Consider the following 13,075-nt stretch of genomic DNA (forward strand, 5'->3'; position numbering starts at 1 on the left):
CCTGAGAGAAGGTGTTAATAATAGGGGACTCCTTTGTTCCTATGGAATACATACGATTTACCGGCGGGCAGGATGCTGGCTGTCCATATCCCTACAGCAGCATCCCTCCCGGCAGAATGCCGGCAGCAGGGCGAGCGCAAATAATCCCCTTACGGGCTTGCTGCGCTCGCCACAGGATCTATTCCCACTCTATGCTACAGGATCTATTCCCACTCTATGGGTGTTGTGGACCCGCACGAGTTGGGGTTGGGTATGGCTTACCGGTGGCCGTGATCCCGGCGTCATGATTGTAGTTTTGTGAACCCGGCGTATATATGAAGTCCGTGCGGGTAACTGAAGGACTATGGGGGTCATTCTGACCCGTTCGCTTGCTGCATTTTAACGCGGCACAGTGAATGGGTCCCTGCTGCGCATGCGCCGTAGTGCGCTGGCGCATGCCAGATGGACGAAGGCCGTAGCAGGGATGCAATCGCCTCTGCCTGATTGATAGGCAGAGGCGGTCGCTGGGTGGGAGGGGGCAGAACGGCGGGGTTTGGCCGCCGTTTCGTGAGTTTGGTCCGGCCAACGCAGGTGTGGCCGGACCGAACGGGGGCGGGCCGCTGCGGCTGCTTGACGTCACACGCAACCGCTGCAGGCCAGGGAGCGATGAGTAGCTCCCGGCCAGCACGCTAAAGCTGCGCTGGTTGGGAGCTACTCTTGAAGTTCAAAGGCATCGCACAGCGCCTTTGCACTTCTGCGAGGGCGGGTGGACTGACATGCGGGGCGGACTAGCCCTGTGCTGGGCGTCCCCCCGCATGTCAGGGAAGAAGATCGTAGCTGTGCTAAATGTAGCACAGCTACGATCAACTCGGAATGACTCCCTATGTGTATATTTGGCTGGTCTGTGGAAATCAGTGAGATGAAGTAGTAAGGAGCAATCCCTGACCAGGAGTCCAACCCGGGCCTCGGCAGAGGGAGCCGTATCCTGACCACTGGATCACCAGTAACTTGGTGTTGATAGCAGGATGCTGAATGTATTGGTGAGAATGAACTGGATATACTGTCACAGGAGTAGGTGTTTGTGTAGCCAAAGTTACCATGAAATAGGTTCTCTGGAGTTATGCAGATCTAGGAGGAGAGCTGAAGACGTTGAACCAGACTGGTTACCGGTGAGACTGGAACCGGGCTGGTTACCGGCAAGACTGAGAACCGGACTGGTTACCGGTGAGACTGGGAACTGCACTGTGAACCGGGATGGTTATCAGTATAACTGGTAACGCAACTGTAATCCGGGTTGGTACCGGATATAACTGGTAACGCAACTGTAATACGAGCTGGTACCGGATATAACTGGTAACACAACTGTAATACGGTCTGGTACCGGATATAACTGGTAACGCAACTGTAATACGGTCTGGTACCGGATATAACTGGTAACGCAACTGTAATACGGTCTGGTACCGGATATAACTGGTAACGCAACTGTAATACGGTCTGGTACGGGATATAACTGGTAATGCAGCTGTAATACGGTCTGGTACCGGATATAACGGGTAATGCAACTGTAATACGGGCTGGTACCAGATATAACTGGTAATGCAACTGTAATACGGTCTGGTACCAGATATAACTGGTAATGCAACTGTAATACGGTCTGGTACCGGATATAACTGGTATTGCAACTGTAATACGGTCTGGTACCGGATATAACTGGTAACGCAACTGTAATACGGTCTGGTACCGGATATAACTGGTAACGCAACTGTAATACGGTCTGGTACCGGATATAACTGGTAACGCAACTGTAATACGGTCTGGTACCGGATATAACTGGTAACGCAACTGTAATACGGGCTGGTACCGGATATAACTGGTAACGCAACTGTAATACGGGCTGGTACCGGATATAACTGGAAATGCAACTGTAATACGGTCTGGTACTGGATATAACTGGTAACGCAACTGTAATACGAGCTGGTACCAGATATAACTGGTAACGCAACTGTAATACGGTCTGGTACCAGATATAACTGGTAACGCAACTGTAACACGGTCTGGTACCAGATATAACTGGTAACGCAACTGTAACACGAGCTGGTACCGGATATAACTGGTAATGCAACTGTAATACAGTCTGGTACCGGATATAACTGGTAATGCAACTGTAAAACGGTCTGGTACCAGATATAACTGGTAACGAAACTGTAATCTGGGCTGGTACCGTATGTAACTGGAAACGCAACTGTAATCCGGAGTAGGTAGCAAAAGAGCAGAGGCTTACAGGAACAAAGGTGATTTAGGTTACTTCTTAGGTTAGGGCCACATATAGCGGCCAAGCGGGTCCCGCTGAGTGGGACCCGCTTGGCTGGGAGGGGGGTTCTGTGTTTACACGGATCCTGTTCTGCGGGATCCTGCAGAACAGGATTTGGCCAGTAACACAGGAGATTTCAGTAGAACACAGTGCGGCACAGCCGCACTGTACATTGAAATGTATGTGTTCATTCCGAAATCCCGCCGTCCTGACATCCGGCCCAACCGCAGCATGCTGCGGTCGGAGCCGGCGGACTGCAGCACATGTGTGGGCGCCTGCATAGGCGCCGATGTGCATCCTCCTTGCGGCCAAGCAGGACTCGCTTGGCCACTATGTGTGGCCCGACACTTAGGGAGCTCAGCTACTAAGCTCACACTGAGCTGTGTGACTCAAGGAACTGGCAGCTTCTGAAACACAGGTCTCTCTACTTATACCTCCTGATCTTTGGTGATTAAAGTCAGGTGATTCAGGGAGTCTCAGGCTGGCACAGGATTGGATAGCTCATGGTCAGGTGATCAGACCCCGTCACAACAGTACTCCAGGTTAGGCTCTGATGTGGAGTGAGGCCTTGCAGGCCGGAAAAACACTGAAGCCTGAACTTCTAAAAATTAAAAGGATGGACTTTTAGGCCTAAACTCCAGAGATCTGAACACAGTGAAGAATCAAATGTTGCACACAGCTGATTACTGATTGCTCAGAGGAATTCCTACTCAGGTGGCTAATCAAGAGTAAGCAACACAGATTTGCAGTCTTCATGCTGAGCTGAAGCAAATACAGTTTACAGGATATGCTGACATAAGTCACAGAATATGAGAAATACAGTCAGGATAATGACACCTGGCGGACCTCTTTTGAAGTCCGCAAATGAGAACTGACCCTCAAATCCTGACAGCTGATAGATATGGTGATTTGAACGTCATACTTTCATGCCCTTTTTGCCGTTGCTGTAATTGACTTTTACTTGGTAAATTCAGCTTTATTAGTGGGTAATAACACTGTTCTGCACTATATTGTGTTGGGATGTGCATTGTCAAATTTAGCATTTAGTACTACTACTGTGAAGCAGGGCCGGAGTGTCCATGTGGTGCTTCTGGCAAATGCTGGACCAACCGCACAGAGAGCGGGGCTGGCCGAGCTGCGCAGCTTTCCAGCTCTCTGCCTGGCCGCCTGCCCGCCCTCCATCCCACCGCCGGCTGAAATACAGGGCGTGCCACAACGCCTAGTTCCCCTGACTCGTGGTATGCCCCAGTGAGCCGTAACGGCGCCCCCCCTTGTCACGCACGCACAGTAACATGCCAGGACTGGTTTACTACAGCCCCAGCCCATCCCTACTTTGAAGCCACGTCTTCTGGCGTAAACCAGACACATATACTGCTGTTAACTCCAGTGTTACAGCAGGCGCGTATGCTGCCCTTGCCCAGCTGCACGCGTCTTCCGGATATAGGGGGTAATTCAGATCTGATCGCTAGGGCGCTTTTTTTGCATCCCTGCGATCAGGTAGTCACCGCCTACAGGTGGAGGGGGAAATTGCTGTGCAGTGGTGCGATCACATGTGCAGGAGAGCTGCACAAACAGAAGTTTGTGCAATCTCTGCACAGCCCAGGACTTACTCAGCCGCTGCAATGATCGGGGCCAGAGCTGACGTCAGAAACCCTCCTTCCAAATGCCTGGATCCTCCTGCGTTTTCCCGGACACTCCTCTAAAACGGTAAGTTGCCACCCACAAACCGCCTCTTCCTGTCAGTCACCTTGCGATTGCCCATCCCGTCGATCCCCGTCGCTGTGGACCGACGCGCCTGCGCATTGCGGTGCATACGCATGCACAGTTCAGACCCGATCGCCCACTGTGCGAAAACGCACAGCAGCGATCGGGTCTGAATTACCCCCATAGTAGCTCTGTAAGATAAGCAATATGCAATCGCCCCATTGAGCCCCACTGATTTCATATAAAATAGGTTTTATAAACACTGATATAAAGACCCATATACTTCCTAAATGCTTTTTGAATCTCAGAAATTGTGCTGACAGCAGAGCTGGACACTTCTCGTACCTTTTCCACATAACTAAATAATAAAAAATAGACATTCAAATAATGCTTAATGTACAGTTGCAATGCAAAGATTAGGACAATAGTTTTCTTTAATACATGAGCTATATCAGTATGAATGACAAGCAAATCCTGCTGAAAGGAGAAAGCAATAATAATTTAACTTTACGCCTGTTTTTCTCCCACTGATCACTACATTGAAACACTATGGACGCCTGACGCCGCTCAGGTGAAACACGCTGTGCAGACACGACATCTGCGCTCCTGCGGCTTTGACCATAGAGTCTGTGTTGTCACTGGGCTAAAATTTTCATTTACATTTAACGTTTAAAGAGCTCTTTCCGGATCCTCTGGCCTGACAAAGGCTTTTTCTTTTTGTGATATTTCTTTAATTGATCCTGGAAGTCCCTGTGTAGCATGCTCACGTAGCCTTGCGGTTCACAAAGACACTGAAAGAAAAATATATAGGTATATAATTACATGTGCGACAAAACACTACTCTGTGAGGCATCATTCCTGGCAGCTCCTACTCAGCTGAGGGTGAGTTTGTTTGCCTATTATACTTCATGGTAGTATAGTGCAGTGTAATGCAGAATAATAGGATTTTAATACCTACCGGTAAATCCTTTTCTCTTAGTCCGTAGAGGATGCTGGGGTCACTTCAAGAACCATGGGGTATAGACGGGATCCGCAGGAGACATGGGCACTTTAAGACTTTCAAAGGGTGTGACCTGGCTCCTCCCTCTATGCCCCTCCTCCAGACTCCAGTTTAAGGAACTGTGCCCAGGGAGACGGACATTTCGAGGAAAGGATTTATTGATAAAGCACGGTGAGTATCTTACCAGCTCATACCTCAAACATGCCGCAGAACGTGGCATTCAACAGAACACAAGCCAACGGCATGAAGAATTTTCAGCAATATGCTGACAAAAAAACGTAACACAACCGGTGTGTAACCACAACCAATAACTGCAGATACAGTACGCACTGGGACGGGCGCCCAGCATCCTCTACGGACTAAGAGAAAAGGATTTACCGGTAGGTATTAAAATCCTATTTTCTCATACGTCCTAGAGGATGCTTGGGTCACTTCAAGAACCATGGGGTTATACCAAAGCTCTAGAATGGGCGGGAGAGTGCGGACAACTCTGCAGTACCGAATGACCAAACGTGAGGTCAACCTTGGCCAAGGCATTAAAGTGTAAAACTTAGCCCAATTGTTTGCTAAATAGCTGCTCGGCAAAGTTGCAATGCCGAGACTTCCCGGTCAACCGCCCCGGACGGGCCCACCATTCTAGTAGAATGGGCCTTCACCTATTTCGGTAACGGCAATCCTGCCGTAAGATGAACATGCTGAATCTTACCACAGATCCAGCGCGCAACGGTCTGCTTGGAAGCAGGACACCAAATCTTGCTGGGAGCAAACAGCACAAACAGAGCCTGTGTTCCTAAACGGAGCCGTCCTGGCGACTTAAATTTTCAAAACTCTGACCACATGCAGAGACTTCGATTCAGCGAAGGCGTCCGTAGCCACCGGCACCACAAAAGGTTGGTACATGTGGAAAGAAGAAACCACCTTTGGTAGAAAATGTTGACGAGTTTCCAACTCTGCTCTATCTTCATGGAAGATCAAATAAGGTCTCTTGTGAGACCAGACCGCTAACTCAGACACTCACCTTGCATATAACAAAGGCCAACCTGACGACCACTTTCCAAGTGAGGAATTTCACTCCGCCTAATGTAAAGGTTCAAACCAATGTGATTGAAGGAACTGCAACACCCCATTAAGATCCCCTGGTGCCACCGGGGGAACAAAAGGAGGTTGGATGTGCAACTCTCCCTTCACGACAGTCTGAACTTCTGAAAGGGAGTCCAATTGATTCTGAAAGAAAACCGATAAGGCCAATTTTAATTGCTGAAAACTCTGCCGTAGGAGTCTTCTTGGATTCACACCAAGAAACTTATTTTCTCCAAAACTGGTAGTAATGGTTAGACATTACCCCTTTTCTAATCCGAATAAGTGTGGGAACTACCGTGGGAATACCCTTACGGACTAAGTTCTGGCGTTCAACTGCCATGTCATCAAACGTAGCCGCGGTAAGTCCTAATACACGCATGGCCCCTGCCGCAACAGGTCCTCTCGCAAAGGAAAAAGGCCAGGGATCTCCTATGAGCAATTCCTGAGATCTGGATACCAAGCTCTCCTTGGCCTGTCTGGGACCATGAGGCTCGCCCGAATTTCCTTTTTATGAACCCAGAACTTTTGGAACGAGAGAAAACGTAGGGAATACATATACCGACTGAAATCACCCACGGTGTAACCAGAGCCTTCACTGTTCCTGTTTGAGGGTCCCTTGACCTGGAACTCTGAAGCTTCTTGTTGAGACGAGATGCCATCATTCCTACTTGAGGAAATCCCAACGACATGTCACCCCTTTGAAGACTACTAGGAGGAGGTCTCCCCTCTCCTGGATGGAGATTGTCTGCTGAGGAAGTCTGCTTCCCAGTCGTCCACTCCTGGAACGAACATCGCTGACAAAGCGCTTGTATGTTTTTCCGCCCAGCGGAAAATCCTTGTGGCTTCTGCCATTGCTGTTCTGCTTTTCGTTGTAGAAAATCGTTGCAAACGGACCTTAACTCTAGACCGTTTATGTGGTTCAAGTTGACCATCTTCCTTGGAAATTTCCCCCCTTAGTGACTGCCCCACCTCGGAGGCTTGCATCCGTGGTCACTAGGATCCAGTCCTGGATCCCGAACCTGCGCCCCCCTATGAGGTGAGAACTGCGCAGCCACCACAGGAGTGAGATTCTGGTCTTGGAAGACAGGATTATCCTCCGGTGTATGTGTAGGTGGGAACCGGACCACTTGTCCAACAAGTCCCTCTGGAACACCCTGGCATGGAACCTGCCAAATTGAGTGGCCTCGTAGGCCGCAACCATCTTTTCCAGCAACCAAATGTATTGATGAAATGACACTCTTGCTGGTCTCGGAATTTGTTTGACCAGACTCTGGATCTCCAGAGCCTTTTCCACTGGAATAAAAAAAAACTCTTTGTAGTTCTGTATCTAGTATTATTCCCAAAACAGACAACCGCGTCGATGGGACCAACAGTGGTTCTGACAAGTTCAAGAGCTAACCCTGTTTCAGGGAGAGTGCAATGTTTTGCACCAACTGGTTCCTTGAACTCGCCGTTATCATGGGACCATCCCAGTACAGGATAACTGTGACTCCTTACTAGCGACAGAGAACCATCATTACCACCATCACCCTTGGAGCCGTGGACAGACCAACGGCAACGTCTGAAATTGGTAATGACACCCCTGAATTGCAAACCTCAGGCAAGCCTAATGCGGAGGTTCTTTATGTCTACTGAGACCATGGAAAAAAATAATTTTTCCAGATTGGAGATCACTGCCCTGAGAAATTCCATCTTGGATTTGAATTTCTTTAAGTAGAAAATGAGGGATTTCAGATTTAGGATTAGTCTGACTGAGCTGTCTGGTTTCGGGACCACGAAGAGGCTTGAATAAAAACCTTCTCCCTGTTGTGACAGGGGAAAAACAGGTGAATGACCTGATCCTGATACAACCTTTGTCTTGTGTCGCATACTACCTCCCCGTCCGGAGGAGAATCGGTAATTTGAAAAATCGGTGAGGGAAAACGTCTGGAAACTCCAGTATATATCCTTGGGACACTATTCGTAAAACCTACGGGTCCAGGTCCGTTCCAGGACTGACTGAAGAGTTTTTAGACGTGGCCCCACCGGTGTGGACTCCCGCAAGAGAGTCCCAGCATCATGCGGTGGATGTGGCAAAACGGGGGATGATGTCTGCTCCTGTGATCTTGAAGAGGTTGCGGACCTCTTCCCTTTTCTCCTTCTTCTACCTGCAAAGAAAGGGGAATCAGTATCTATTGGGCCGAAATGACTGCATCCGACAATGATGCGTCATCATCCGCTGTGAGGGAACATAGGGCAAAAAGGTAGACTTACCAGCGGCAGCTGTCGAGATCAAATTAACTAGGCCATCACCAAACCAGGCTTCACCTTCATAGGGCCGAGACTCCATTTCTTCTCGGAGTCCGCATCAGCATTGCATTGGTGAATCCACAACGCCCTCCTAACTGAGACCGCCATGGAATTGGCCTGAGAACCCAATAGTCCTATATCCCTTGCAGTTGCACGAAAGTATGCTGCAGTATTTGATATGACCCAACGTAAGGAGTATTCCATCTCTCTCCAGGGTATCTATATCGGATGACAAGGCACCCGACCATTTTTGAATACTACTACTCCCCCATGCGCATGTAATGGCAGGTCTAACTAATGTACGCGTGAACACATAACTAGAAAATAACGTATTTTCCTGCATACGATCTGCTGGATTTGTGACAGGGCCCCGTGCAGAACAGGGGGTGACTCCCACTTTATTCTGTCCGCGGCGGGAAAAGAATAAACAATCAGAATCCTCATGAGGATTTGAAACCATCTTGTCAGGGCTGACCCAGACTTTCACACACAGAGCTCTCTGCACATGAGAAGGAGGAACGATACCTCAGCTTTCATTATAACTTGATATATATATATATATATATATATATATATATATATATACACACACACACATACACAACTATATATATATATATATATATATATATATACATATCCACACATTGGCCCTCATTCCGAGTCGTTCGCTCGGTATTTTTCATCGCATCGCAATGAAAATCCGCTTAGTACGCATGCGCAATATTCGCACTGCGACTGCGCCAAGTAATTTAACAATGAAGATAGTATTTTTACTCACGGCTTTTTCATCGCTCCGGCGATCGTAATGTGATTGACAGGAAATGGGTGTTACTGGGCGGAAACACGGCGTTTTATGGGCGTGTGGATGAAAACGCTACCGTTTCCGGAAAAAACGCAGGAGTGGCTGGAGAAACGGGGGAGTGTCTGAGCGAACGCTGGGTGTGTTTGTGACGTCAAACCAGGAACGACAAGCACTGAACTGATCGCACAGGCAGAGTAAGGTTGAAGTTACTCAGAAACTGCAAAGTAGTGTGTAATCGCAATATTGCGAATACATCGGTCGCAATTTTAAGAAGCTAAGATACACTCCCAGTAGGCGTAGGCTTAGCGTGTGTAACTCTGCTAAATTCGCCTTGCGACCGATCAACTCGGAATGAGGGCCATAGACCCTTCTGTCAGGAACAGCGAGAGTCCTCAGTGACGTCTTTACTGTGCACTGCTCATGTACTGAATGCTCTCTTTTATTTATTTTTTTGCGGATCTAATCAGGAAAAATTATGGTCGACATAGGAAACAGTATCCGTGTCGCTATCAGGGAGTAGTAACTGGGCAAAAGAACATTTTTGCGACCCCGAGGGGTCTGAGGGAAATATAGCTATGAACATGACATCCTCCATAGATATTTCTACATCTGTGTTTGGGACACAGAGTTATGCAACCTTACTGTACATACATATATATATATATATATATATATATATATATATACACATACACTGCTCAAAAAAATAAAGGGAACACTTAAACAACACAATGTAACTCCAAGTCAATCACACTTCTGTGAAATCAAACTGTCCACTTAGGAAGCAACACTGATTGACAATCAATTTCACATGCTGTTGTGCAAATGGAAATTATAGGCAATTAGCAAGACACCCCCAATAAAGGAGTTGTTCTGCAGGTGGTGACCACAGACCACTTCTCAGCTCCTATGCTTTCTGGCTGATGTTTTGGTCACTTTTGGAAGCTGGCGGTGCTTTCACTCTAGTGGTAGCATGAGACGGAGTCTACAACCCACACAAGTGGCTCAGGTAGTGCAGCTCATCCAGGATGGCACATCAATGCGAGCTGTGGCATGAAGGTTTGCTGTGTCTGTCAGCTTAGCAGCAGGACCGCTACTTCGCCTTTGTGCAAGGAGGAACAGGAGGAGCACTGCCAGAGCCCTGCAAAATGACCTCCAGCAAGCCACAAATGTGCATGTGTCTACTCAAACGATCAGAAACAGACTCCATGAGGGTGGTATGAGGGCCCGACGTCCACAGGTGGGGGTTGTGCTTACAGCCCAACACCGTGCAGGACGTTTGGTATTTGCCAGAGAACACCAAGATTGGCAAATTCGCCACTGGCGCCCTGTGCTCTTCACAGATGAAAGCAGGTTCTCACTGAGCACATGTGACAGACGTGACAGAGTCTGGAGACGCCAAGGAGAACGTTCTGCTGCCTGCAACATCCTCCAGAATGACCGGTTTGGCAGTGGGTCAGTAATGGTGTGGGGTGGCATTTCTTTGGGGGGCCGCACAGCCCTCCATGTGCTCGCCAGAGGTAGCCTGACTGCCATTAGGTACCGAGATGAGATCCTCAGACCCCTTGTGAGACCATATGCTGGTGCGGTTGGCCCTGTGTTCCTCCTAATGCAGGACAATGCTAGACCTCATGTGGCTGGAGTGTGTCAGCAGTTCCTGCAAGACGAAGGCATTGATGCTATGGACTGGCCCGCCCGTTCCCCAGACCTGAATCCAATTGAGCACATCTGGGACCAGTAGCGGATCTTGCCACGGGCAAGCAGGACTTTTGCCCAGGGCGCCGCCTCCTGGAGGGCGCAGGGCGCCATCCGGAGGGCGCCGCATCAGGGCAAGATCCGCTGCTGCTGTGTGCCCCCCGCTGCCGCTGGCCGCTGTGAAGGGAAACTAGACGCGTACGCGTCTAGTTTCCCTTCGTAGAGAGGTCCTTTACTGTGCGGTGCGCGATGACGTCATCGCGCACTGCACAACAAAGGTCCTCTCCACGAAGGGAACTAGACGCTGCGCGTCTAGTTTCCCTTCGTGGAGAGGACCTTTGCTGTGCGGTGCGCGATGACGTCATCGCGCACCGCACATTATTTCAGTCTGTACAGGGGGCGTAAATGACCACGCCCCCTGTACGAAGCCACGCCCCCTATTGCCGCCCGGGGCGCACAGAGCGCCAGAACCGGTCCTGTCTGGGACATCATGTCTCGCTCCATCCACCAACGCCACGTTGCACCACAGACTGTCCAGGAGTTTGCAGATGCTTTAGTCCAGGTCTGGGAGGAGATCCCTCAGGAGACCATCCGCTACCTCATCAGGAGCATGCCCAGGCGTTGTAGGGAGGTCATACAGGCACGTGGAGGCCACACACACTACTGAGCCTCATTTTGACTTGTTTTAAGGACATTACATCAAAGTTGGAACAGTCTGTAGTGTGTTTTTCCACTTTAATTTTGAGTGTGACTCCAAATCCAGACCTCCATGGGTTAATAAATTTGATTTCCATTGATAATTTTTGTGTGATTTTGTTGTCAGCACATTCAACTATGTAAAGAACAAAGTATTTAATAAGAATATTTCATTCATTCAGATCTAGGATGTGTTATTTTAGTGTTCCCTTTATTTTTTTGAGCAGTGTATATACCCTTTCTCTATCGTCCTAGTGGATGCTGGGGTTCCTGAAAGGACCATGGGGAATAGCGGCTCCGCAGGAGACAGGGCACAAAAAGTAAAGCTTTAGGATCAGGTGGTGTGCACTGGCTCCTCCCCCTATGACCCTCCTCCAAGCCTCAGTTAGATTTTTGTGCCCGGCCGAGAAGGGTGCAATCTAGGTGGCTCTCCTAAAGAGCTGCTTAGAAAAGTTTAGCTTAGGTTTTTTATTTTACAGTGAGTCCTGCTGGCAACAGGATCACTGCAACGAGGGACTTAGGGGAGAAGAAGTGAACTCACCTGCGTGCAGGATGGATTGGCTTCTTTGGCTACTGGACATTAGCTCCAGAGGGACGATCACAGGTACAGCCTGGATGGTCACCGGAGCCTCGCCGCCGGCCCCCTTGCAGATGCTGAAACAAGAAGAAGGTCCAGAATCGGCGGCATGAAGACTCCTCAGTCTTCTTAAGGTAGCGCACAGCACTGCAGCTGTGCGCCATTTCCTCTCAGCACACTTCACACGGCAGTCACTGAGGGTGCAGGGCGCTGGGAGGGGGGCGCCCTGGGAGGAAATGAAAACCTATTTTTGGCTAAAAATACCTCAAATATAGCCTCCGGGGGCTATATGGAGATATTTAACCCCTGCCAGAATCCGTTAAGAGCGGGAGACGAGGCCGCCGAAAAAGGGGCGGGGCCTATCTCCTCAGCACACAGCGCCATTTTCCCTCACAGAAAGGCTGGAGGGAAGGCTCCCAGGCTCTCCCCTGCACTGCACTACAGAAACAGGGTTAAAACAGAGAGGGGGGGCACTAATTTGGCGTTAGAAATATATAAAAAAGATGCTATAAGGGAAAACACTTATATAAGGTTGTCCCTATATAATTATAGCGTTTTTGGTGTGTGCTGGCAAACTCTCCCTCTGTCTCTCCAAAGGGCTAGTAGGTCCTGTCCTCTATCAGAGCATTCCCTGTGTGTGTGCTGTGTGTCGGTACGTGTGTGTCGACATGTATGAGGACGATGTTGGTGAGGAGGCGGAGCAATTGCCTGTAATGGTGATGTCACTCTCTAGGGAGTCGACACCGGAATGGATGGCTTATTTAGGGAATTACGTGATAATGTCAACACGCGCCAAGGTCGGTTGACGACATGAGACGGCCGACAAACAATTAGTACCGGTCCAGACGTCTCAAAAACACCGTCAGGGGTTTTAAAACGCCCGTTTACTTTAGTCGGTCGACACAGACACAGACAGGGACACTGAATCCAGTGTCGACG

General features: G+C 49.1%; 1 protein-coding gene across 1 annotated transcript in view; it reads right to left on the reverse strand.

Annotated features, from left to right (window-relative positions):
• Positions 1-4,410: 4,410 nt before the first annotated feature.
• LOC135056774 (M-phase inducer phosphatase 3-like) overlaps positions 4,411-13,075 on the reverse strand; it is a 93,430-nt gene continuing 84,765 nt past the window's right edge. Inside the window, exon 12 of the mRNA XM_063962346.1 lies at positions 4,411-4,785. Within this exon, the coding sequence (XP_063818416.1) occupies positions 4,657-4,785 (129 nt within the window). The 3' untranslated portion in view covers positions 4,411-4,656. The remainder of the gene's footprint in view (positions 4,786-13,075) is intronic.

This window comes from Pseudophryne corroboree, chromosome 3 (assembly GCF_028390025.1).
Source record: "Pseudophryne corroboree isolate aPseCor3 chromosome 3, aPseCor3.hap2, whole genome shotgun sequence".
Taxonomy (NCBI): Eukaryota; Metazoa; Chordata; class Amphibia; order Anura; family Myobatrachidae; genus Pseudophryne; species Pseudophryne corroboree.